This window comes from Phocoena sinus, chromosome 18 (genome assembly GCF_008692025.1).
Source record: "Phocoena sinus isolate mPhoSin1 chromosome 18, mPhoSin1.pri, whole genome shotgun sequence".
In the NCBI taxonomy this organism is placed as follows: Eukaryota; Metazoa; Chordata; class Mammalia; order Artiodactyla; family Phocoenidae; genus Phocoena; species Phocoena sinus.
Genome location: NC_045780.1, coordinates 68,535,807 through 68,563,715, shown reverse-complemented (window position 1 = coordinate 68,563,715; position 27,909 = coordinate 68,535,807). Strand labels below are relative to the sequence as shown.

Genomic DNA, 27,909 nt, shown 5'->3' with positions numbered 1-27,909 from the left:
CTGACTACTCTAATACCAAAAAAAGGGGGAGATCCAGTTTGCTAGAACATTTACTTTACCTAGATTTCATGATATAACAACGTTTTACTTAATAAAAACTATTTCAAAAACTAAAAACCAAAACCCCACCAGGATGGCTTCTCAACAAATTGAAAAACAACTTCTCAACAGTGTCTTCTTCAAGGATTCTTCAATCCAAGTTTTAAAGGAACTAGTTCTAGAAGATTTTATCATACTGATCCACCAAATCATAAAATCTCTGTATTTCCCCCTCACAGAATTATTGGACTAGGAATTATCTTGGTGATCATTTAGTTCAATACTTTTATTTTATATAATGGGGTGGAGACCCAAAGAATTTAGGTGAGTTGTAGCTCTTCTGTTTGACAAGGTTTCTCTACAGATCTTTAGCACTTTAGAGCTTATAAGAATCTAACAAGCCTCTCAATGGAATAACACCGCTGAGAGGCTAAAGGTCCTCAGCCACTTTGACAGAATCCTGGAGTGGAAGGGCCTCTGAGGTCACAGGGTTACAAATTCCTACCAAATGATTCAATTCTCTCTAACATCCCTCAAAATAGTCATCCTGTTTATTCAAGCACCTGAATAAGAGACAACATGCCATTTTTTTATGATCTCAACTTTTGAGATCTACTTTCACATTTTGATTTGAAAGCTGTCTGGTAACCTCCTCTTACAAGGCCTTCCTTCTACTCTCTGGAGTTAGGAAGACTAACACATACAATCTAAACCCTTTACCATGAGAGCTTCCTAACACGTGAGGGTAATGATCACGTCCCTGCCAAGCCCAGACATGCTCAGTTTATTCCATCATTTCTCCTAAGACCAGGCATCTAGACCCCTCACCACCCATGCTCTAAGGTCATCCGTGCCCTGTAAAACGCAGCCTCCTGAGCTCACTGGGAATGGCCAGATCATCTCTCTTGTTCTGAGCGCTATATTTCCATTATTTTAGCCTGCAAATCAATTTCCATTTTGATAGCCATGTGACACTGTTGGTTTAAACTGAGTCCATTAAGGCTTGAAGGTGAACAGCACAGGTCTCCTTCATCCTGTGCACGAGAGGCAATTCTAGCTGTAGGATGCTCCCTTCAACTCTTCCTTCGTCATGCATGTGTCCATGCAATCAGCGATCCAGTCAGTTGGTCTCCCGCCTGAAAATACTGACTAATCACTGTACACATACAAAAGAGCATTTTTCTCCACTCACCACAGAAATTTCTGTTTCTTTCTCATTAAGCTGTTGATAAGATACAGAATGAGTGAACTACTCCCTGCTCCAAGTTTCCAGGCAGACAGAATTGTCAAAATTGACATTTTTTTCCCTTAAAACCTTTAAAAACTCACACTTTACACATAAGATGGATACAAAATCATCAATAACTATGATTCTTTTTTTTTCCTGGTTAAGGTTTATTGCTTCAGTCTCTTCCAAAGGATTTTTTTTAAACTTAAATCTTTATAGAAAAATTTATAAAGTTCCATAGATATCAAAAATTCATAAATTCCAAGGGGTTTTTGGATAACTCTTTTTTAAAAAATCACTAACAGAAAAATTTCACTTCCTATTAACAAAAAAAAAGTGCACACGCACACATGAGGCTAACTGATCATTACTGTGCTCAGTCACAGGGTGACAGAAAAAAAGCCACCACCATAAAAGGATGTCTGCATGATCTCCCTTAAAACAACGTGCCAAGGTTAACCTACTTCAGTTTGGGCGAATACTGACTGCCACCACACAAAGGTCCCAACAAGGCACTAAGAGGTAAGTACCAGATATTTTGCTTTTTCAACAAGGTCTTGTAAGTTAAGAAAAACTTTGAAACCCTAATTAAGGTTGAAGGTAAAGGTAAAGAATCTATTCAACAAAAAGCTATAAACATTTCTAACAAAGATTTTATCATTAATATAGTTGAGACTCTCTGGTGACAGGCAGTTCTAATAAGCTGATACTAAGCTGGGTGAAAGCAATGGATCATGCCAGAAATATCTTTACCAAAAAACAGGGCTAACTTTGTACTTCTGTGTGAACTCACAATTACAAAAAACAGTATCAAATATTAATCATCAAATACTGCCAGTATTTCAGGATACTTTATGAAGGAAAGGAACAAAGTTATTTTAAAATGGAGTATTCCTACACTTAAATGTACTGTACTTATAACAAGTTATACAGCACAATTTAAAATAAAAGAGTTAGTACATGTTACTATTTGACCACATATGTAAGTACATAAAAGTCTTTCCTATACTTCTATTATTTCTCTACTTTTATACTTTCTATTATTTCTCAGGATAGAATCCCAGTAGTAGAATTCCTGGGGCAAAGGGTACACATTTAAAAAAAAAAAAAACAACTTCAGATATAAATTGATATTTTTCAGTTTACAAAAGCATTTTACCAATTTACTCTCCCACCAGTGACAGTCTGGTCCTCACTGCTTCTCAGCCAACGTGAGTATTTTAATTCTAAACATAAACTATTAATCTAACAAGTGAAAAAAGAACATCTCTTTGCTTTATATTTATTTGATGATCAGAAAGACTAAACACATCTCCGTATTTTTTCCTAGAATTTCTGTGTTCCTAAAAAATATCACAAAACAATGAATTATATGCAGTGAATTGCCAGTATTTACGTCCAGGTTGGGAATGGAAGTAACAGAAACTTGGTAAAATATAAGCTGTGCAGAGACTTCCTCTAAAGGAGGGTGTGTTTTTTTCTTTTTATTTTGGCGGGGGAGGTGGTCTCACTTTAAGTACAATATAGCGTAGTGGTTAAGAGCATGCGCTCTGGAGTCAGGCTTGAACTGGGGCTCCATTATTTACCAGCTGCGTGACCCTGGACAAGTTACTTCTCAGGCTTCAACTGCTTCATTTGTAAAATGGGGAGTAATCATACTGCCCAGGTCTTACAGCACTGGCCCTCACAGTAAGTGCTGGAAAACTGCCTGTTACCATTCTCTCTTCCCTCTGCCCATTAAACCACGGAAGGATGAATCCAATATGCAAAGTTTCCTTGCCCTATCATTTCTATGGGAATTATTTTTCTTGAACTTATTTCTAGATCTTTAGAAAATATTTTACATAAAGACTGAGTCTGTGGATGATTATACATCTAACTGTGTTTTCTGTCTGGACTTTGCATTTGCGAGTATTTCAGCGCATGCTTTCTCTTGGGGGTTAATCATAGTTTTTGGACATAATACTGCAAAGAGCACACCGCTCCAGAAAGCATTCTCACTCACAAGGTTCACCTATCATGTGGTGGTGGGAATTCCTTTTATAAATCACTTTCAACTAGCTTCTGAGAGCTTTTCAGTAACATGAGCAGTCATTTAATGGGACAAATATTAACTCACATCACTATATGACTTTCATTCATTTATGCTTTCCAGAGGCATTTACTAGATATCTGTTGCTGGCCAGTTCTGAAACACTCTATGGGATAAAATGAGATAAAGCCATCATCCTCAAGAAGTTTACATCTAAAAAAAGAGCTCACCATCCAGTAAAGGAGTTTACTAGTGACAGCTTCCTCTCTGCTGTGGTTAAGGGCCTCCTGGAGTTGTTAAAATGCCCTGGTTGTGTATGTGCTGAGGATGTGCAGTACCCTCCAGTCTGTATCCTTCTTAGCTTGCCAGGAAGTTTGTAAAATAGTGGGCTTCAATGTAAGATGAAATAACACACGTTAAAATCCTCTGAAAACGACAGAGGTAACAAAGATCCTTGTGGTATCTGGAAAGCCCAAAGAGAAGAATAAAAATATTTTGCTAAATATCTGCAAATATTTAAATACCAGTATAAAAATAAATTAACAGCAGAAGAGCTATCCTAGGTCTTCACCATCTTCTCTCAGTGGAAATTTTAGTCCAAACTGTTTTATAGAAATCTTGTTAAAAATAGTAAAAATCTAAATTTATTTATAAAACTTTTGCTTACTTTGAAATATGCTACAAATAAATTAATGAATTCCTGATTTATATCAGCATATTTCCCTCCTTCCCTCCCTCCTCCCTCTCCCCACCTCCCTAGCCCTTCTCTGCTCTCTGGTTGAGACAGGTGTATGAGTTGATTTGCGTTAAAGTTTTGAGATGTCTTCCTATTTCACTTGTTTCCTACCAATAACATCAGATCATGCTGGAAATAGGAGCTAGGGGCTAAAACATACTACACTGAATGTGATTTCTGGAGCCAAACTGCCTGGATTAAATCCTGACACTTAACAGCTGTGTCTTTAGGCAAGACTCATAAGTGCTCTGTGCCTCAGTTTCACCCGTGGCAATGGATTTGGGAAAGTTTTGTGAGATTCAGTGAGTGAACATACATAAGGTGCCCGGGGCAGTGCCTGGGACACAGTCTATGCTGAATAATACTGGTTACTATTATCAATCAAATGTATCCTGCAGTCTGATAAGAAACTCTGAGGATCAAGAAAGCTGGGATTCTGCTATTCCTTAATGGATATTTATTGAGCATCAATCATGGGCCAGCTGGAGATGTACAAAATTAACAACACAGCCCCCACTCTCAGGTCTTCACAGGCCAGTAGGAAACAGAAACAAAATGAACAGTACAGAGGGCAGTGCCCTGGTGAGGACACCCCACGCTGCCTTTCTGCGGGGCAGGGGGAGGTGCTGTCGGGGCAGCAGGAGAGGATAAAACCAGGGAAGCTTCCGGGAGCAGCTGATTCTGAGCGAAGCCCTGAAGGAAAGCAGGCGCTGAGGATCCAGGACCGGGGAGAGGAGGCTCCAGAGAGAAGGAAGAGGGTCAGAAAGGAACAGAGCTGTGAGAGAACACAGGACATCAAAAGACAGCAAGCAATCTAGTAGGGCCGGAGCCAGGGGGTCACAGGATGGAAGACGGCTAGAGATCCAGCTGAAGAGGGAAGCAGACCCCGACCACGAAGGAGACCGTGTGGCGTGACAGATGGCTTTCAGTTTGCCTGGGCACCATCTGAACGGCACTGTGCACGCTGCAACTGCAACTCCACGGAGAAGTGAGGGCAGCCTGAGGCAGGCAGGGCAGTGGGAGCAGCACGCACACAGGCAGACGGACAGACAGAAGGGCACGTGCAGAGGAGAGGCCGGGGGCCGGCGGGCTGAAGGCAGGAGGCAGCAGGGGACGAGGACACGGAGGCCTGCGTGGTCCCTGGCTTGGCAACTGTCCTGAGGGGGGACCCTGAGCAAATGATCCAATCTCTCCCGAATTCTGCTTATCCATTAAATGAGGATATTTAATGTTTCTAAGTTCTATGAGGTAATAGAGACGAAAATCAAAATCTGAAACTCGCTTGAACTTTAAGGAGAAAGGGTTGTTTCTAGAAATATTTTGGATTCAGAGGATAAAGATTATACTGACTCAGCCCTTCATTATAAGGAGTCTTTGTATATTATGCAGTTGGTTATCCTACATACAGGTCAAATCATGCCACAGGGAAACACAGTATTTGTCTTCCTTACACTGAAATGAGTATTACGGTGGGATTATATTTTCTTCCAGTTCCTAAACATTATGCCATATATTTCAAGTCCGCAGTGCTACCACCTCCTCTGTCTTCATCTCTGAAGACTTTCATACCGTCCTAGTCAGTATTCAAGCTGCCAACAGCTACACAAGGAATAAATAATCAGTGAAAGGTGAAAGACAACTAGCCAGACTGTGTAAAACCCCAAATGTGCAAGTGGGTGTTTAACCAGATAACACAAATGTCAGGCACCTTTCACTTTCCCATCAATTCCAATGTACGTGTTTACAGAAGGTGAAGTGTCTTTAGCGGGTGCCCACTGGGTTCACACCGCCGAGGCACAAAGAGGAAAGTGCAGATGGGCCAATGCTGGGTTGTTTTTTTTTTCCTGTTCTGAAGAAGCTCCCTGTGCACTGTCCTGCACATGACCCTGTGCAGACCTCCTGAGAGGTGGGCAGGACCAGGCTGTGTCCTGGGGTGAGCCGCAGGGTCACCCTTCCACAAGCTGGAGGATGCAAGCAAGCGAGCTCCCTAGGAGACAGGGAAGAGAGATGCCCTCAGACACACTGACCGCAGACGACTCGACTCCTGACATAAACACTCTGGCACGTGGGAGGTTCCGTCTGAGAAAGTGGGGGCACCTGTCAGCGGTCACCTTTCTGGACAATCTTCCCTATATAATCTCCCCAAAAATCAATCTTGGACACAGCTATGAACCTAGGACTCAAAGCTAGTGGAAAAAAAAAAAGTATCCCCTGATAGTGTAGGAAGATCTCTTTGACTAGGTTATCGGGGTGTGTGCTGGCTGTCAGAGCGGTTGAGAGCAGGGTAGTAGTCTGGAATGGCCATCAGACTGCACCAGTGGAGGGACGCGAGGCTGGGCCTGTGCTGGTCACTGCCCGTCTGTGCCTCAGGGATGCCTGTTTCGCAGGCCAGTGGGACACACAACTGCTCAGGTGATGGTTGTTGAGTCACCGTAAAGCAGGCGAGAAACATGACTGGTTGAGTGCTAGGCCCCGGTATGTGTGACACTGGACCAAACTCAGATGTCCCTGTTTGCTCAGCTTTAAGAACAAGGAGGCTTTTTCAAGCAACTGACAAATACGTATAAAACTAGGTAACAGGAGGAAGCAGCAATGATTTCTTTCTTCCACGGGGTATGTTTGTCCTCAAAGGCAGTAAACAGCCCCAGCCTGCTGTCCTGATCCATCTGTGCTCGTCTGCTTCCCGGGAGACCAAATCCTTGTTGCTCCTTTGAGCCTGGAGCCTTCCTCTGCCCCCTCCTTTCCCAGTGACTTTATTTTCCCACTCCAGAAATTTTCCCTCAGTCTTACCCCTCTTCAACAAAATAACCAAAGGACAGTGTAGCAACAGAAATCAGACAAACAATGGGATCAAACAACAACACTCATCATTTAACAACAGGCAAGTATCACTTGTATCTGCACGTCCATTCTTCGGGTTGTTTTTGAGAGCGTACTCCTGTAACTTCCTCTTTGGTGCAGGCCACTGTGGGCACTTTGAGTCACAGCATCTCAATGTGTAAACATGGTCCTGAGCAGACTTCACCTCACAGAGAAGTCACCTCTTATTAGTGATCATGTCAGCATGATCTGACCCATTCCATTCATTGCTAAGGACTGAATTTAAACAAAATTACTAGAAGTTTAACCCCTTCTCACTTTTAAGTGTTGATGATTATTAAGCGAATAAATATTAGGGGTATTCAGGACATTTCAGGAATCTTAAAGCTAAACACTAAAAGCTGGTATTCTAGCATTTACTAAATCTTTGAATATAATGAGGATTTTATTCTGTTTCTGCCACAAATAAATCATTATCCAAGCAAGTAAATTGGGATTGCAGAAGTACCCTGTGAAAAGTCACAAATGCCTCCAAGTTGGTATCCAGGGTAAATAGTTCTAGAGTACAAATCACATTAGCTCTTAGTTTTCTTTAATACTAATAAATGAGTTTTGAGGGGGCCTTTTATTTTTTCCTTTCTGTGGCTAGAAAGAACTTGACAGTTCATGTCAACATGTCTGGTTATGCAAAAATGACATGATAGTGTCTTAAGAAACACTAGCTACTCTATTAGTGAGGAAATCAATTCTAGAGAAATGCACACACAGGCCCACTTTCAAAAGTGTAAGTGAAAATACTTCGGAGGATATTTTGCTGTGGAAGAACTTGCTGTTTTACACGTTAGGATAATAGTAAAGTTAAAAGGATCAATATTGCATTACAGAGACAAACCTGAGATAGCCTCGTTTGCTTATTAACAAAAATGTTAAGAGAACTGGCACAGATGGCTGCCCCGTAGTTCCTTGGGTGGAACCTGAATAAGGACCCACACGTCCCGCAGCCCAGGTACTATCTGTGCCCTCAGGGCAAAGCTTGCAATCCTCTTTCTTGTCTCTCAGCTGTGAGGCACTAAGGACAACTTAGGGACATTGTACATCTTTTCATCAGAAAGCATTATGAGGAAATTGTAATTATTACAGGTACAAGTGTTCTAAGGAAAAAAAATTTAGAACAAACATTTCTTTATGCTTTTCTTAAGGCAACAAAATGACGAGCCATAGTATCAATACTTTCAAGTACAACTCAGTACGTCTATCCTAAATACCATGTCAGACGCTGTTGTCTAATAATTATGACAAATATTTAAAATATAGTGAAAGAAAGAAAGAAAGGATTTAGTTATGACTAAAAGAGGAAGGACTAGAAACAGTTAAAAGGGGAATCTGCAATTGAAAGGTTGGTAAAGGAGCAATGTAATGCAAAAAGCAAGCAGAACCCCAGTGTGGTGTGTGTGTGAGAAGAAACATAGCAAATACTGAGATAACACCTCATTCAGACAACAGCACATTCCCAACATCCATCCTTCAGTTTGAGGTCCTCAGACATTAAAAGGTATCATTTCTGAATTTCCAGGATCTAGCATATAGAGGAGGCACTAAACCCAATTTTTGCTGAATAAAAGAATGGAGTAAGTCAAGGTTCAGGAAAGAATCCTGAATCCTAAAATGATTAAAGGAAGGGATAAAATAATATTTCCGAAGGAGGATGATAATAAATTGGGATTGGTTGATATAAGAACGGGATAACAACAGTCAAGTATGTGAAAGTGGTTTTCTCTCAATTTGGAAAAGATAAAATGGACTAAAACTATAGCATTAGTAACACAGGAGAAGTAACACCAAAGGTAATATACTAGAGCTGTTGACGGATGGAATCAACCTTCCAGAGGTTACTAAATATCCAAAAGGACACATTTCAAAACAGCCCAGATTCTCCTTTACTTGAGATCCTCTGGGTCAGCCCATCTACACATCCACGTTGTGCAAGTGCCTTTCTTAGACCGACTCGGGGCAGGGGCGGGCAGCAAACAGCCCTTCCCCAGTCTCCCCCTCAGGGCTCTATGACGCAACGTCCACCAGTCTGGCCTCCCACTTGGGAAGGCACCTCTCCTGGAGTGGGAGTCCCGTTGTCCTCTGGAAGAATCGTCTCCCTGCTCTGGAACGGCTAGGCCACATGTGCCCCGGCTGTTTGTGTACAGGTGAGGATGGCCCTGAAGCTTAGACCAGTTTGAAACTACAAACTCTCAGTTCTTGAAAGGCAGCGTGAAGCAGTTGCCCCTGCCGAGGACTGGACAGAGTAGGAGGCTTGAAGCCAGGTTGGCAGAGAGAAGGATCCAGCATGACCCTTACCTTCTCTGACAGAGGTTTCCTCGAGTGGAGTGTGGGTGCGTGATGGCAACACCTGGCTTGCAGGGCTGCTGGGACGGTTCTTCCAGACATGACTTAAGGTAGGCACCTAGCGAAAACTGAGGCATAAATCTGAATAAAAAGCACTAGCTTTGAAAAGTATGTCAGAGGACAAGGCTTTTGCAAGAAGAGCTGAATTTCAAAAAAGATTTCTTCAGATTAAAAAAAATTATTTACCTATTTACTCATTTCATAGTCAATTCATGTTTGGTGTTAAAAATTTAGAATATATGATGAAACTCAAAAATTACTTGTACTTGTGAATTATGTTTTGGCCTATATATCCATGCAGGGATGTGTCTGTGAATAGCTGCTTTTCCTACCCACAAAGTGGCCTGTTGTGGAATCTGCTTTCCTTACTTGACATCATTCTCTGTCAGGAAATAGGCATCTACATTGCCATTTTCAGTGGCTGCATCGTATTCTACTATATGGCCATAAAATACTTAACCAGTTCCCTAATGATGGACATTTGATTTGGTTGCAAATTTTCGCACTTAAAATTAACACTGTGTTAAACATCTTTTTCTTAACTTAAAATGTTCTGAAAACACTGCCTTTTGTGACTCTACTGGGTGCTTTATTTCATTCAGTGAAGTAGCTGGGCGTGCATTTACAACTGGTAGGCAATGGCACATTCTCTGATTCATACATTAGTGAAACTTTCCTAATCTCTACAATAATTATTATTCAGATGGAGGATTAGCAGACTCCACAGTGTATTTTTTTCCCCACCATGTATTTTAAAGGCAGTTCCCAGGAAGCTGCTTTGGAAGACTCCTCGAAATAAAATTTACATGTTGAGATTTTCAGAAAAACATTTTTTTTCACAAAAATTAGAAAAATAAAGGCAGCTCTTGATGCCTGTTCCTAAACTGCAACCCGTGCCTGGAATTTCCACCTCTCCCTCATGTCTGGTCTCGGCTCCTGAAAGCCACTTCTCACACGAGCGAAGCCTTTCCCTACTAACTGCAAAAAGTTTTCCTACTTTTATTCCACAACTGCAATTTACACAATTTCCCTTTCAAGAATCACTCCATCCCCCCACCCCCGCACAAAATATAAAGTCCATATTTATTGGTTTTTGTTTGTTTTGTTTTCTATTTCATTAATATCTCCAATTAATTTTATTATTCTACTTTTTTGGGGGCAAACTCAGTTCTTTTCTAGCTTCTTGGAGCTGTATATTTAACTTAGCTATTTTCAATTTTTTAAGAAATAAATGCATTCAAGGTCTTGCATCAATCTTGGATTAACTCTTTAGCTGCATTCCACAGTTTTGTAGTATTTTTGTCCTTTGGTTCTAAGCACTTCAAATTTTGCATTGTGATTTCTTAACCCATGAGTTCCTCAGAAAAATATATCTTTAGATTCCAAGTGCATCCTTTATCTTTTTATTTTTGGTTTCTAACTTAGTTGCACGGTACTACTCACAAGGACTGTGAGCTGCTAGCTAACGATTTTCTGAGAAATCTGAGACGCCTCTCATGATCTAGTACATGGTTAAATTTGCAAATAATTCTAATGTGCTTTCAGCACAAATTCTGTTAGCTTTTAAGTCATGTTGGGTCAATCTTTTTCTTACCTGTCATATTCTAATCAAAATGTGTTAAAATCTCCCATTATGGCTGTGGATTTGACCATTTCTCCTTTAAATTCTGTCAAGTTTTGCTGTTACACGTACAGTTCATGATTCTTTTCATGTCCTTGGTGAACTGTTCTTTTTAACTTGTGTAGCGACCTTCTTTACCCCTATTAATATTGACTGTGCCTTGGATTCTATTTTTTTCTGATGTTAATATTGCTACTCTGGCTTTCCACTGGTTGGGGTTTGCCTGGTATGCGTTTTCCCGTGCCTCTGTTTTCAAACTTTCCAAATCGCTTTGAGTTCCCTCTTTTCTAAGCAGCATACAGCTGGATTTTTAAAAATCCAAACTGACAGTCTCTGTCTTCTAATCGGTGAGTTCAAGCCATTTAAATTTGTTGTGACGCATTTCCTACCCTCTTATTTTGTGTTTTCTACCTATCATCCTCATCCTTTGCTTTTTCCCAGTCTCCTTTCTTGTATTCCCTTGATTAATAAAAAGTTCTACTTCCTTTGTAGCTTCCTTTTGCTTTAGGTTGTATTCCCATATTTTCATGATTAACCTATCAACACTGTAGATGATGCACACCTGTGACATTAGTGCAAGCCTCTCAGAACCCTCCTTGTCCGTCAGTATCACTGTCTTAAGACGGTTAGAACTAAGTTAGCAGAGCTCCAACTCATTTAATACAGCAGTCGGAGAAGTAGATTTGTAGTCACTGCTTTGATAAGGCTAGGGATAGAGTTCTTTCCTTTAACGTATAGTACCATCATCACTAGATATATTGAACTTTTCCCTCAGCTTTGGTGACTTTCAGATTTGTGCATAGAGATAGACCTATCAGAAAATTATTTTTCTTCTAAAAATAACTTCACAGAATTTGTTGCTCTTCTCTTCCTTAGTTTTATCCAAGTTCAGCCTCATATATGGAGTTTTATTGTAGGAGTTTTCCACTTTTCAACTGAGGACTTGAAATTTCATCGTAGACGTTATTTATAACAAGAAAAGAGTTGGAAATAATCCAGATATTCATAAAGGGAGTAGGTAAGCAAATTATGCATTAACACACTGTAATACTGCAGAATATCTATCAAATGTCTATACAAGATCTACACATAGGACAAAAATATAGATTACACTGATCCATGAACATGGTAAATGAATAAAGCAGAACACAGAACACCACATGTGTAATGCTTCCTACAGTGTGTCCATGTAGGAACACATACTGCATGCATCAGCGGGGTATCTGCATTAATTTTAAAGTTTCCCCTTGAAGCTCTTACGTTTCTTCCCTTTCTGTTTCTTTTTCTTCTTTTTTGTTGGGGTTGCTGTGGTCATCGTCTTCTTTTCTTTCTTTCTTTCTTTTCTTTTTTAAGAAAACCTAACAAAGGCCTTAGCTTGTTTCTCACAATTTTGGGGTTAACACAAATCAGATCACTGTGGTGAGTCCATATTTCACTACATAAATGTGTGACTGACTTCATTTCCTGGCAGTGATATGCATTTGGCGGAAAAAAAAAGTCCAACTGATATTCAATTTAAAAGCAAAGTTTTACGCTTCCTGAAATGTGGGGTGCTTTACATGATTTTACCCTTAACCAGACGATGATTCAGAAAAAGGAAGGGGAAATTTCTGCCGAAAAAGTTAGTGCATTCCCTCTTCTCGCAAAAATACGTTTGCCCTATTTAAACGGTTCTATTTCCTTTGCCAGAGCTTTGCCAAAACCACCAAATTGTGAGAGTAAAAACATAAATTTTATTCTCTGCTCTTTCTGTTACTATATAGTATGTAACCACATTACGTATCACAGATTATAAAAAATTATATCAATCTTGAAATTTTAAAAGTTAGATCTATAGGAGGCAGTTTTTATCGCTTTTAGTTAAATATGCTTTTTTAATTAAACGTACCCTTCTTGGTTTTTTTAGAGACCTTGAACACTGCTGATGGATATAAAAATGGACAACTTTACTACACCCTCTGCAGCTCCTCTGGAGAGCGACTGTGACCTCTACGCCCACCACCACACAGCCAGGATCCTCATGCCTCTGCATTACAGCATCGTCTTCATAATTGGGCTCGTGGGAAACTTGTTGGCCTTGACGGTCATTATTCAAAACAGGAAAAAAATCAACTCTACCACTCTATATTCAACCAATTTGGTGATTTCAGACATACTGTTCACCACTGCTCTGCCTACACGGATAGCCTACTATGCACTGGGTTTTGACTGGAGAATTGGCGAGGCCTTGTGTAGGATAACTGCTCTCGTGTTTTACATCAACACGTACGCAGGCGTGAACTTCATGACCTGCCTGAGCATTGACCGGTTCTTTGCTGTGGTGCACCCGCTGCGGTACAACAAGATGAAAAGAATCGAACATGCAAAATGCATTTGCATATTTGTCTGGATTCTCGTATTTGCTCAAACACTCCCACTGCTCATAAAACCTATGTCAAAGCAGGAGGCTGAAAGGACTATGTGCATGGAATATCCAAACTTTGAAGGAACCAAATCTCTTCCCTGGATTCTGCTTGGTGCATGTTTCATAGGATATGTACTTCCGCTCGTAATCATTCTTATCTGCTATTCTCAAATCTGTTGCAAGCTCTTTAAAACTGCCAAACAGAACCCATTAAGTGAGAAATCTGGTGTAAACAAAAAGGCTCTCAACACAATTATTTTTATAATTGTTGTGTTTGTTGTCTGTTTCACACCTTATCATATTGCAATTATTCAACACATGATTAAGAAGCTTCGTTTTCCTGATCTCCTGGAATGTAGCCAAAGATATTCATTCCAGATATCTCTGCACTTCACAGTATGCCTGATGAACTTCAATTGCTGCATGGACCCTTTTATATATTTCTTTGCATGTAAAGGGTACAAGAGAAAGGTCATGAAGATGCTGAAACGTCAAGTCAGTGTATCAATTTCCAGTGCCGTGAAGTCAGCCCCTGAAGAAAACTCACGTGAAATGACGGAAACTCAAATGATAATACATTCCAAGTCTTTAAATGGAAAGTAAAAAGGAATTAAATCTTGGATTTATAGCAAAGTAAACTGTATGACAAACTTTGCAGGACTTTTCTTATAAATCAAAATGATTGTTTAACTTCTAATTAGGGTTCTTTTAAATTCCTTTCATTGGGCACTATTTCTCACCTCCAACTTGGAAGTAAATTGATATATATGCATTTTTTTACACTCGAGAACAACATTAAGCAAAGTTCTAATTTGTAAATGAAATACTACACCAAAAGGGAGCGTATTTTAATAACTCACAGTGTAGAAAGAAAAGTTTTGTGTTAATGAAAAATTTAATCATTAATATTTCCTGCCAATAATTTGGCAAAAGAAAAAGACTGTTAAAATTGTATATTGCCAGTGTAGAAATGTTAATATTGTAACATATTTCTTTTCTTTTTTTTTGATAACGTATTTCTTCAGTTCATGTTTCTTTCAATCTTAGACTTTATCTCCTCGATAATAAGTTTTTTTGTTTTGTCTTGTTCTGAGTCATAAATTTTTGTTTCAAAAAACTCTTTTGGAATAAAGAGCTGGATGCTACAAAATTATGAGTATGTCCTTCAGTGCTCACTGTCAACTCTCAGCAAAAGTTACAGGGAGGATAAAATTAGCAGTAGACAGAGTTTGGACAGCAACATTATGGTGATGAATGCAATGAAAGCTCTTCCCAAACAGCCAGCATAGCATTCAAGGGCCAGTGCTCAGGAATACGACAAGGACTTCATGTGGAAGGAGGCACCACTTGCTAAATTCTTCTTGAGAATAAAAAAGTATACAAATAGCCTTGGTTTTTCTTGGGTCCCTAGGGGATGGATTCTTATTTATACAGAAGTTGACAGTACCCTGTATCTGTATTTCAGGGGTTTCGGTTACCAGAAAGGGTAGGGAGGATGAGCAGTGGGGTGTAGTTGTCGCTTGCCTAAAGAAGATGGGGAGTAAAATGCAAAATCATAAACTTCAGAGTAGCCAGGATCCTTTACAATATTATATAAATAAATATATAAATTTTATATAAATAAATACCTTTTTATGAGTAGCATGACCTCTGCAAGTACAATCACCCATCTGCCAGCTCAAATTTGCTTTATTGAATCCCCAAATTACCCCAATACAGTATCCATGTTAGCAATGATACCAAGTTTGATGACGGAACTAAAGAGATGAAATGCTGTGTCATGAGTCATACTTAAAATTTTTATTAGGCTTTATATCCTGGAAAGATTTTCTTTTAAAGTCTTCTCTTACTCATTTTCAACTTTTATCCTGTAAGAAAACTAATCTTTTTTTTTTTTTTTTTTTTTAGAAAACTAATCTTAATGGTTGATTCAGCACCATTTACTGAGTGCTTTCTGATTTGTATTTTGTTAACTTCATAGATAGCTGGCTGACCTTAAAAAGCCACTGTCAAAAATAGGCACTGGTCCTTGTTTCACCTTACGGAGACAGGTGAGACCACAAGGATTCAAGTCAGGAACTTAGGGCCTCTCCTTCACTCCATCTAATAAACATTTCCAAGTGAAGGAGAAAAAAAGGGCAAAACACTAAATTTTATGCAGGGTGGCACTTATGTAGTCATTTGAGTTGGATCCCAAAAGAGAAACCATTGTGAAAGTTGCTAAAGGAAAACCAGAAACAAAGCTTCCTGAATTTCAGATCATCTTCATGGCACACTAGCTCTATGACTATGTTCCAGCATAGACTATTGTATGTATAAGCCAACATGCTGTTTCATAGCAGGTAAGAGAGTCCTCTTGGTGCTAATGGTCAGTTCTTAAGATCCTCCAAACAAGGTAGTAAATACCTATGTCACTTGACAAAGGAATGATACACGCTTCTTTCTGAGTAGTTTTCTCCCTCCTTCTTCCACTATATCACAAGTCTGCGCAAATGATTTTATCCAATCATCAGTACCCATACTGCCAAAAAGGTAAACTTTAAACCTACTTCCAATCAATCTTTTAAAAAAAAAGGTCTGTACTCTAGTCAATTCAGCTATTCGCTCTCCTTCAAAAGGACCTTACTTCCTATTTCATTCATGAAGCCACTGTTCACACACGGCCTTGGGGCACCCTCCCAGTGTCTTGTAGTATTAGTTGGCTTTAGGTTTATCTCCCATGCATTTCCCTCAGGAGTAGGTAAACTTGGAGAACAGGGACAATGCTGTATAATTTTGTGTTCTGTTACAGAAATAAGGAGATGGCCTTATATATAATACATTATTTGAAAATCACAACCTATAAATATTTTCTCCAGCAGTCAGGTGATATATTATTAACAATTTAAAATAATAACATGTAGCTAGGAAAAATCATCTAGGAAAGCTGATAGCTACATGGCAGCTAACCATATTTACCTCTTCCATAATTTTATTTTTATTTCTAAAAGGATCATTTGATTAATTTAAAAAAACCTCTCAAAGCTACTTAATTTGAGTCAGTATAAACATGTAGACACTTCAGTGATAGTACAGAATAGATAGTATAGAATAGTAAAGGTTAGATTTTAGAAATGACATCATGTATATATGAAGAGTGCAATAGTTCACAAAAATAGTCCATGCAGTATGTAATGTCTTCCTTTTCACAATCCTGTGAAACAGGATGAGCAGATTGTATCACCCACACTTTATAAAGAAACCTAAATTCAGAAAAGGCACCTGGTAAACTAGAGGCAGCATCAGGAATGTAACCCTAACTTCACATCCCAGCCATAAAAAAGACAGAACTGAATCACACAGACCCTGAAAAAAGTATTACAAGGCTTGTTTCATTATAGGCCAGCAGGTTAGCTAACCCTTAAATAGGACAAATAACCAAGAGTAGGTAGATTACAAACTCAGGCTATGAGTTCCCTGAGGATGAGAATGTCGTAGGTTATATACACAGCACGTGGTACAGAGCCTCGCCCACAGAAGGCTCTCAGATATCCATCTAATTGAATAGCACCTGTTTTGTACTATTACTAACAAAATACTAAAGCCCTACTGAAATATCTGTGAAGTTCTTAATTTTTCAATGAAATGAAAAGAAACTCTCTAAATGCTTAATTACATATGCTGGAGAATATGTAATTGTGTAATTGAAGACAAAGACCCTCTAAGACCCTGCAATATAAACTATATATAAACAATATAAACTAGACATATTAAAGAACAGAACTAATCTCCCAAGAAGCCAATTTAAATCTAGATACACAAATATGTTCTGCTTGAAAACAATTTTGTATTTCAAGAGGCCAGGGCAGTGGTTGCCCTGTGGTTGCCCTACCGATCAGGAAAAAGTACCAGGCAATTTTAAAAGAGGAAGCACTGACCTTAAATTAGCCTTTAAAATGGTCTATTTTGGTCACTCTTAGCCCACTGTAATTTGTTATTCTTTGCAAAGCTAAAAACATTTGCTCATTGACTATTCAGGTAAGAGTGAAAAAATGAAGAGCTGATCTGGTGACAACACAGCCCACTCTTTTGAATCCAGGGAAGACTAAATGCACTCATGAGAACCGATGTCACCGGAAGTTTGTTTTATGTTAAACTCTGAAGAACTGGTCACTTAAAAAATAATCCTCAAATTTCTACTCAACTAAAAGCTCAATTAGCTGAGAAGGAATGACTACTGACTGTTTACTATGTGCCACTTTTTCGAGCACCTGACAGGCATTATCTCATTTAATCCTCATTACCTTAAGAGGTGGGTATAACTTTTTCTCCATTTTGCTGATGAGGAAACTGGAGTGCCAGGCCACAGAGACGTGGAGCTGGGGACTCAATCCAGTGCACTACAGGCACTGGCCCCAGTGCCTGTAGCCTGACTTGGAGCACGAGGATGTCACCTCCTACAGAAACATGTTCATTAAGAGATGGCTCCATTCCTCCGCTTCCTGTGGCTTCCCAGGCCTCAGACACTTCCCATCACCACATCGGACTTTCAGCTTATGGTCCTTCTCCACAGGGGCCCCCTAATTTCTCTGCAAACTCAAGCTCCATTCTCTGGGTCACCCACACCTGATCATCCTCTCTCATCCATGGTATTTGGCCAGTGAACCCTGCTTGGGTTTTCTCCTCTTGCACTCACTCTTGCCTGTCTTTTCTTTGTCCCAAATCATCATCCTAGTCCGGATGCTGGCATCACACACCTAAATTACTACAACTTCTTTCCCACTGGTCCCATCAACTGGAATCAGAAACTTTAGCCGTCCTTTCAGGTGCTGTAGTGGAAGCCAGCAGATTAATAATAACAGCAATGGGCTTCCCTGGCGGCGCAGTGGTTGAGAGTCTGCCTGCCGATGCAGGGGACGTGGGTTTGTGCCCCGGTCCGGGAAGATCCCACATGCCGCGGAGCGGCTGGGCCCGTGAGCCATGGCCGCTGAGCCTGCGCGTCCGGAGCCTGTGCTCCGCAACGGGAGAGGCCGCAACGGTGAGAGGCCCGCGTACCGCGAAAAAAACAAAAAAACAAAAAAAACCAGCAATACTAAATAATTCCTAACAATTACATGGCATAATGCTCTAAGCAATTTACATATAATCAAGCCTCACAATAATTCTGTGAGGCTTGTCCCATTATTATCCTTGTTTTACAGATGAGGAAATTATGCTCCAGAGAAGTTCAGTAAATTGCCCAGATCTACACAGCTAGTAAGTGGAGAGGCAGGCTCTAGACTCTGGCAGTCCGGCTCCAGGGTCTGTCACTCTTAATCACTACATTGTCTCTCTTAAGCAAGTAGAATTATATGCCCAGGTCCTCAGAGAGCCTTGGAAGAGACCCTTACTGCTCGAATATCCTCAACTTCCCTTTGGGGGTGCACATGACTACCTCTGGCCAATGGGTTGGGGGCAAAAATGATATAGGTCACTCACTTCCAGGCTGGAGCTCTGGAGAGCAGCGATGGAGCTTCCATACTGCTCTTCTCTCCTGCCACAGCGACCAGCGAGGTTCTAAGTGGTGGGACCTTTGGTCAGCCTGGGTCCCTGAATGAGTAAATGGAGAACTCCCCACCCCTGTACCCTATCCACCTGTGTTGGCCAAGTAGCGCAAATAAGAAATGCATTTATGTATTCAGCCACTGAGATTTCAGGGTTAACTGTGGCCACAACACAGGCTAGCCTCTGATCAACACAGTATTTAACCTACTTAGAATGCAACTGACCAATACAATGAGTGTAAGAAAAGAAAAATGCACACACGATGCAGTTCTCCTGGCAAACAAACATAATCTTCCTTAATCCCCGTTTCATCGTGTCATTTCACGCTCTAGGACTGAGAGTATTTCCCCATGGACTACCACATGAAGTCCAAATTCTTCTCCCACACTTTCAAGCCTCTGCAACTTCATTTCCCTCCACTGCCCAACATGTACCTTTCAAGATAGTATAGTTGGTCTGTGCTGTGAATATAACAAATATTTGGTTCTCCTGGTTGGATTATTCTGTTTCTGCCATTTATTCTTTACACTCATAGTCTAATCATACCGGCTCCTTTAATTCTCCTTTGACTACTCAAAGCCACGCATCTTCCCTTTCCTCAACATATTTGGCTTTTATACAGCCTATGCCACATAGTTTTAACTTTAAACGAATACTATCTTGAAAACAAAGGGAGAGAAAAAATACACTGGCCTGGAAACCTGGTTCTGGTTTGACTGCATGTCAGCTACATCACCTCTGTCCAGTCTTTCAGCCTTTGTAGATTTCCATTATCTTATCAACGAAATAACGGCACTACAGAATACATAGGCTCTTTGCTAACCATCAAACAGCCTAGGGTCTGTTACTTCACGTGCATCACTCTTATATCCCTCAGCTGAAACATAAACTCCATCAGGGCAGAGACCCTGACTTTTACTTCTTCCTACCCTGGGTAGCTCCGAGCACTGCACCTTGCATAGAGATAATGCTCAAAAAATATATATGTTGACTACAGGTCATCAAATGTTAGCTGAGGACACTTTATGATTAGTACTATTCAAGTATGTGGATGAGAGGTTTTATTTTTGTGTGTTGTAGTTTGTTAGGCAGTAACAGATAACTAATACATGCTCAGTACTGAAATACTAATCCTGGAAAATACATGAAATCAGAAACTGGAATGACATTTAAATTAGCCAAGATTTCTTTTCCAAAAAGAAAGTTTTCTGTGGAAAATATAAGAGGAGTGCCACTAGCTTTCCTTCTTCTTCCACATACAAGGAAGCTACAGAGGACTACTCTCATTTATTTAATTTATCCCAGATAATGCATATCCAGACTCTTCAAACTTAGAGAAACCTCTGCAGCACTGTGATTGTTAGAAGGAAGAAACTGTATAAGAGGGTCTGTACATGGGAAAATACATGCTATGATGTTTCAATAGTTTATCTTCCCCCCAAATTGTAAAGACCTGCTTTCTCTATTTGCACACTTACTACGTTGCTTCTTGTTGTTAACAGTGATCTTCAGCTGTCTTGCCTACTTGAATGAACTGCAAGTCACTCCTGGGCAGGAACCGCACCACCTTCCGTCTCATGTGGTACCTACCGCAATGGATCTGAACCAAGAACTCAAGTAATTTTTGACGGGCTTTTAACAGTTTTCTCAGAGTGTGAGAACATTTATTTCTCTTCCCATATCTTGTAAGAATGATTTTTCCCATGCAGGTTGAGAAGAAAAAAAGTGTGTCAGAATGAAACTACACAAAGGCTGCAAAAGGTTTTAATCCTACTCTAAAAAAAGTAACATTTTGATGTGTTCTTACGACTTCAGTTCCACAATTTCCCCCTTAAGTCCTACAGTGAAACATCTGCTTTTTTTTTTAATATGTAGTGAAAATATATGGGGTTACTGCCTGTGTTAGAGTTTAAAAAAAATCAATGCAAACAATATTATTGGTCTATCATATATTATAATTCAATGCAGTCCCTGTTGTGAGTCCCAACACAGGGTAAGGGCTCTACCTGAGACGGGGCCTATGATGGTGCCTGAACCCACGCACTCAGGTCCCCAGAGACCCAGGGAGGGGAGACCCTGGGAGGAGGGAGAGACCCCAGGGGGAGAGAGCCACAGAGAGGCTGGTCAACTGAAGGCAGGGGCAGGGCTGAGAGATACTGTAGGTCTTGGCCATGAAGAATTTAGAAAGCAAATAGTAAAATGGAAAAGAGAAAGAAAAAAAAGTGTACCATTAGGGATCCAATTGTCAAATTATTTGAAGTTTGTGTGTTTGACAAAATGCTGATAAGGTGATGGGTACGTGGTAGTCATTATATTACTCTCTCTGCATTCATGTATGTTTGAAATTTTCTGTAATAAATTTTAAAAAATGGTAAGTGCAGTCCCCAACACATTTCCCATACTGCTGTTACATCAGGGGTGGAAGCAGAAATTCAAGAATGAATTCACAGGGGACTGAGAGGCAGAGGCAGGTGGAGGTCACACGGCTGCTGGTCTCCATCTCTCACCAGTCAGCCGCACAACCCAAGTCATATGGGAAGACAGGAATGGGATACACGGGGCCACATTCATATCCTAGGAGCACAGGGGATGGTGGTGTCAACAGACCTACAAGAAGTCCTAGTAAGAGATGGCTTTTGTTGACAAAGTCACCAGCAAAGAACAGGTTACACCAGGAATCTGCATGAAAAGATTGTCAGGGCTTCATAAACACACGCACACACGGGCAAAGAGCTGCTTCCTTTCCCTTAAACCACATCCCAGTTCAAATCTGAATGTTTCAGATTCAGGTAGGTTGCTTTGTACATATACATTTGAAGTCAAAGATAAAAGTTACGTTCTTTTGATTACCAGTTCTGTCAGTCAAGTTTCACTTACAGATAATAGAAACCTCTCCAGCTGTTTGGGGGCAGAAAAAGATTTAGTATACAGACCTAGGTGTTTGTGAAATTTCTGAAAGGGCCAGAAGGGCAGATCCAGGCTTCGCGTCCAGGAACAGGCTCCTGGAACAATACACAAGGACTGGTCTACCATGGAGACTGCTTCCTCTGCCACATTCAGGATGCTGGGAATCAGGAAGTCATTACGTCATTTCAGCAGAGTCTAGGGATCAGGAAGTTGTCTGAACACTGTAACCTCCAGGGCCCTGTTGGGTCTGTAGAAATGGACCAGCAAAATGGGCATCTCGTATGCTACTGCCTCAGCTCACACTGAACTCAAGCACCATACAAGAACCTGAATCACAGGCAGCACTCTGGATGCAAGGGACTTTAGGAAAGACAGCATCCAGCTTTCCGACCTCTGCTTTATGTGGATATACACTAAGAGGACCCTGGAAAAGATAATGAGCAAGCTAATCCAGGCATATGCACTATACCGTAAAAAATATTATTCTACCAAAAGGGAGGAAGGCGTGTCTAATTAAAAAGAGAGAGAGAAACTTAAGAGCTATCACAACCAAATGCAATACCAAATGTAAAGGGCTTTTGCAAAGAGAAAAAATGGATATAGGAGAAATTTGAATATAGTTTTGGTAGTATATAATATTAAGGAATTATAAATAATTTTGTTAGGTTAAAGCAATATGTTTATATAAGCAAAGGTTGTTACTTTTTAGACCTTACTTAAATATGGAATATTACGATGTCTAGAAATTGCTGCAAAATGCTTAAAAGTATTTTAGTTTTTAGGGGAATAGAATAAGAATAAGGAAGGGGAGCAAAAATGTTAATGATTAATTCTGGGTAATAGGGCTCATTTTATTACTCTCTCTGCTTCTGTGATTGAAATTTCTCATAATAAAAATCTTTAACAGGTTATACCAAAAAAAAAACAAGGGAAGTACAAATTATTTTCATCTAATGCTTCCTTCAAAATCTTTAATTTTACCACATTATTAAAATAAGTACCATCTTCTGTAAAGTAACTAACATACCCTTCAAAATGTCAAGAACACAAAAGACAAAGACAGAATGAGGACTGTTCCAGATTAAAGAGTAAAGGGACATAACAACTAAACGTAAGATGTAATTCTGAGCTGTCCCATGGACCAGATTTTTTTTTCTTTTTTGCGACAAAAGTGGATAATTGCCAATTTTATGGTAATACATACTGATGTATTCAGAGGTAAAGGGGCATTACATCTCCAACTTGCTCTCAAATGATTCAGAAAAAATACCATGTGTACATAGAGAGAAAATGATAAAGCAAACGTAAAAAACATTAATAACTAGGGCATCTGGGTTTAGGGTCCTATTCCTGTAACTGTCCTATAAGGCCTGAATTATTTCAGAATTTTTTTAAAAAGTATAAAACACAGTGGCAGCACTCGGAAGCTCTGAAGAGAAACAGCACAGATTTTTTTCTGTCTATTAAATTAAAATGAATATTAAGAGCTAAATAACTGGAGTACTTCATAGTGCTTTTTCAGATCCCATTCCATGGGGGATTATTTTTGTACTTCTCATTTTAGCAGCAAAATTTGAGTGTAATCATAAACATTGTCTTTAGAGACTAACATTTACTTTTATAAACATCTGTGACACTGTAGTTGAAAATCCAAATAGGAAGCCTCAGTTTGATGAGTCTATACACTCAAATTACTTTCTAATAGAATGAACAGGTGACCATTAACTAGATTTTTTTTTTAACCAAAAAAAAAAAGAAAGCGGCACTGAGGCTGTGTTGCACAGAGGGGCATGTCTGTGCTAAAAGTCAGACAGGCATGAATTTCAATCTAGGCTTTGCCACTTAAATAGCCGTGACCCTGATGATTCGATCAATTCTCAGAACCTCCACTTTCTCACAAAGGATACAACCATATCAATATCTCCTCTTGCAAGACTGCTGTGGATGTTCATTTAAATCAGGAACATATGTAAAATAGGGCTCTATGGTACAAAAGAGTCGTTCAATATTTATTTGTCAAGATAACTAAAGAAAATAAGTTTTGCTGCCAAAAAAAACCCTCCCAATAGAATGTATAATATTAACATTTCAACACCACTGTATTTTTTCTCCATGTTGTTGCTGATACTAACGAACATATCCTCTGTCTAGTAACTTACTTATACAAAAAATATTTATTAAGGGCCTACTATGAGCTAGGTACTGTTCTAGGTACCAGGATGTGAGAGCTGAAAACAACAAAGACCAAGGTGCCCTCATGAATCTTATGTTCTATAAGCCAACATTAAACATTAAATACCCAAACAACATCAGCTTATGGGAGGGGATAAATTTAAGTATTAATTATGGTTTTATTGCATCAAAGACCGGATATTTGCCCTCCCAAATAGTCTCTGAACTACTTTAATAATAAACCTCCTTTCTGCTAAAGAAGCCAGAGTCGGTTCTATTACTTCAACTAACAGGTATGCCTGTGTCTTGTAACTGAGAAAGCCTCTTTTCCTTTGACCTCAGATAAAAGAAGCAAATTAGATACTTCAGAACCCAACACATACCATATACAAAAAAATTCAACCCTAAGGTAAGTATGAGATTATTTTTGTGTGTTGTATATTTTGCTATGGTTACCAAGGCGTGGTTAGCATTTTGAATTTTTCTTCTTAGAATAATACAATGATCTGAATCTAAAATCTTTCATAAGGTGCAACTTTCCAACCAATGATAAAAAAAAACAGGAAGTGAATATTGAATAGAACCAGACTTTGAGCTCCCTTCAGTATTATCTACTCTGCTGTCATCTAGCCTGATTAATAACATTAAACTTTTCACCATCCTACCCTCATTTAAAGTTATTAACATTTTCACTTCTGTTTGAATAAAACATATTTCCTACCAAACTAGAAATTTTGACATATACTCAAATATTTTAAGTCCTAAGAGGAAGACAGCTAAAATACAGGAATTGAGTAGCAAAGCAACTTACAAAAGCAGAAATGAAAACAGATGTTAAACTTCTTTGAAACAAATCTTTACTAACAGCCTCAACCAAAGCTATTTCAGTCAAGTAACTAGAAATATTCTACCTAGTCAAAAGATCTCAAGCTTCATAGGTCATCGGCTCCTCAAGGGTGTGCGCCAACTCTTTTCAAGGTTCTGTTTACCACCCAGCACCATGCATGGTGTGGGATTTCAAAACAGGTGATAAGCTCTGTAAACGCTTGGTTTAGGTCAGTGGCCCTCCATCAGGGGTAATCTTGAGCCCCAAATGTCATCTGGCACTATCTGGAGACGTTTTTAGCTGTCATGACTGGGCTGGGGTGCTACAGGCATCTGGGGCAGAGGCCAGGGGTGTTACTCAACATCCCACGATGCAAAGGACAGTCCCCCACAGCAAAGAACTGTGTGGCCAAAAGCGCCAGCTGAGGCTGAGAAAACTCTGGTTTAGGGTAACTGTATTGCTGCCCTTCACATTCAAATATAAAATCACTGATCGTGTGGCTTCACATACCTTCTGATGACAGCTTACAAAGTCTTTCAAACAAGATACAGTATATTAAATCCATTCCCTGGAAAGATGCTCTGGCCACTGAAACTGTCAATAAAATCCCTGCACTGCAAAAAACATGAGTCTCCCTTCACAATCAACCAGCAATCTCCAAGCGCAAGAAACTTGCCATTTATGCCACTTAATTTGATTCGGAAGACACTGGGCTTCAAACATTACTAATACCTTGATCATTTCTAATCATTCCTTAGACAATGTCAAATGCACAAGTGAAGTAACAGAAGCCACTTCCTTTCCTTATGCATCTTCTAATATCATCATGATTTTTCTTTCTCCACTTTACAGAAAATGGTGCTCAAGGTTTCTGAGCCTGCTTCCCCAAAGAAGACGACAGTTCCCACCGTACAGAGGGTTACAGTGACATCAGTGTATGGGCAGAGTGCCTGGACAGGCATGGCGTGTGCTGATTCCTGATGCATGACATCAGACACACAGCATTAGACACCTGGAAACTAAACTCATGGGAAGTTTGAGAACTTTTTGGTTAAGAAAAGAGCTATTCTGAGAATATAAGAATGGATGGATTATATGTTTTCCTTTAGGTAAGATCCTGGGAATGATTTTATAAATCTACAACATTTCAATCCTTTAAACATATCATTGAACACAAATTTGAAATTCATTTTTTACATTTTTCTTGTAACAGCTTTGAGGTGACTTACAAAAAAAAAAAAAAAAAAAGAAGGAAGAGAAAAGAAAAGAAAGGAAAGGGCATTAGGGACTTCCCTGGTGGTCCAGTAGGTAAGACTCCATGTTCCCAATGCAGGGGGCCCAGGTTTTATCCCTGGTGGGGAACTAGATCCCGCATGCTGCAACTAAGAAGCCTGCGTGCTGCAACTAAGAAGCCTGCGTGCTGCAAGGAAGATCCTGTGTGCCGCAACTAAGTCCCAGTGCAGCAAAAATAAATAAATAAAATATAATTAAAAAAAAAAAGAAGAAGAAAGGAAAGGGCATTAGTACAAAAGAAAAACTGAAGTAACTAGCATGTGGCAGATCAAAATTTCTGTCGCAGCCAGGTCTCTCTGGTGTTCAAGAACCTTCTTTTCACTGCTCCATGCCATCTCCCGGATGCTCCACGCTGAGGGAGCTTTAATAAAAGAAAGTAAGATTTTGTTCCTAAAAGCACTAAGTTGAGAGAGGGGTCAATTAGGTAAACAATTACAAAAAAAGTAATAAATATTATACGTAACTTGTAAGCGTAAAGTCATCTGTGAGCACAGAGGAAGGCGTGATCACTTCTGGCTGGGGTAGGGTTTCATAGAGTAGAGATGTCCAAGGTGAGCCTTGAAGGTCAAGCAGAATTTTGCCAGCCAAAGGGGAGAAATGATGTTGTGCTCAGAACCGTCTGATTTATTAATAAATTGATTCAGAGACGTGAAATGACAAGGGGTGATGGTGGTAAATAATGTGATTAGGCTGGTGTGAGGAGCACAAGTGGGGAATGAGAGTAAACGAGGCTGGAAAGGTTGGTGGGAACTCAACTCTGAGGTGTCTCACTAACAAGTTAAACTTTACAAACCAGCAGTAGGAAGTCACAGCTTTATGAAGGTGTAAAGGAATGAGATAAGATCTTTTTGGAGATAAAATTACGGAGGTGGGGGGACAGTGCAGATGATAGCTTTGAGTTGGTGACAGGAAGAACAGCTGGGAGGCTACTGCGATAGTCCAAACAAAAGGAGATGAACTGGAATCCAAAGACCAATGGCTTTTCATTCATTGATTTACTCTATCTGCCCACCTGCCATCCGTTCACCCATCCAACCACCCACCCATCCAACACAGCGCCGACTGTGTGGGAGCCACTATGCTGAGGCACAATCAGTGGGGAAGACGGGCACGGTCTCCCGCTTGCACAGAGCTTACATGCCAGTGCAGGAGACAGATATTAAATGGTCTATTACACAACTATTTAATCTCTGCGGTGACAAGTGTTACGAGAAATGTTCTAAGAAAGCGCATCACAAGAGACTGTGACCTAATTGCAGGGTTGGGATGGTCAAAGAAAGCTTCTTTGAGAAGTGTCCTTTAAGCCCTTCCTGAAGCCCTGGAGTCCAGGTTATTTACTATCTCACATCCCTCATTCTAAATAAAAATTTGAGAAACTTCTCTTTCATCAGTCAACTTCGCTTTTGTGCAGTCACATTAAAGTACTTACTTACTTCCTAAAATCCCTGGTAGGTTTAACCAAACCAGTAGGTATTGCTGGGAGGGGAGAGGGGGACTGAGGCTAAACGGAGCAGGGTGGGCAGAAGCTAAAAGATAAGAGAAGGGGAAAGAGGAGAAAGTGGGGATTGTGGGAAAAGGAGTGGGGGAATAACAGGGCTCAAGCTCCAAAGGCTTTAGCTCCACAACAGCAGACTTTATAAAGAGGGACTCACTAAGGAAAGAATGTCTACATCTTTGTTGTGACCAACACTCAGAAACATAATCCTCTGCAGACTGATAAACATGAGGAACTAGCAGCCTGTCAACTTCCATTGCTTTATCTTGATTGCGAGGCATTCTATTTTTAGAGGGGAGTAATCTAGGTCAAAATTCCAACTGACTTATATGTCAAGATTGGCAGATTTCTTAGTCTCTCTGAGAATCAGTTTTCTTACCAATAAAATGAGATAATCATACCAATTTCCCAAAGTA

The 27,909-nt window shown here is 39.9% G+C and overlaps 2 protein-coding genes across 6 annotated transcripts in view; one reads left to right on the top strand and one right to left on the bottom strand.

The window, feature by feature from the left end:
* Nucleotides 1–27,909, bottom strand: part of UBAC2 (UBA domain containing 2) — a 286,963-nt gene that overhangs the window by 199,282 nt on the left and 59,772 nt on the right. The gene's annotated exons all lie outside the window — the stretch shown is intronic.
* Nucleotides 1,663–20,588, top strand: GPR183 (G protein-coupled receptor 183). Of its 5 annotated transcripts, XM_032610721.1 has the most exons (4): nt 1,766–1,789; nt 2,446–2,478; nt 9,217–9,302; nt 12,780–20,588. In XM_032610721.1, exon 4 carries the CDS (start codon nt 12,798–12,800, stop codon nt 13,878–13,880), a length of 1,083 nt encoding a protein of 360 aa, XP_032466612.1. In that variant the 5' UTR covers nt 1,766–1,789; nt 2,446–2,478; nt 9,217–9,302; nt 12,780–12,797; the 3' UTR covers nt 13,881–20,588. The 5 variants fall into 5 exon arrangements, with proteins under 5 accessions (XP_032466610.1, XP_032466611.1, XP_032466613.1 ...); XM_032610720.1 differs by lacking the exon at nt 2,446–2,478 and having other exon boundaries at nt 1,677–1,789; XM_032610722.1 differs by lacking the exon at nt 9,217–9,302 and having other exon boundaries at nt 1,732–1,789.

Bases quoted from the DNA above. Each gene is read 5' to 3' on its own strand.
- GPR183 (XM_032610719.1), top strand. From the start codon at position 12,798: ATGGATATAAAAATGGACAACTTTACTACACCCTCTGCAGCTCCTCTG.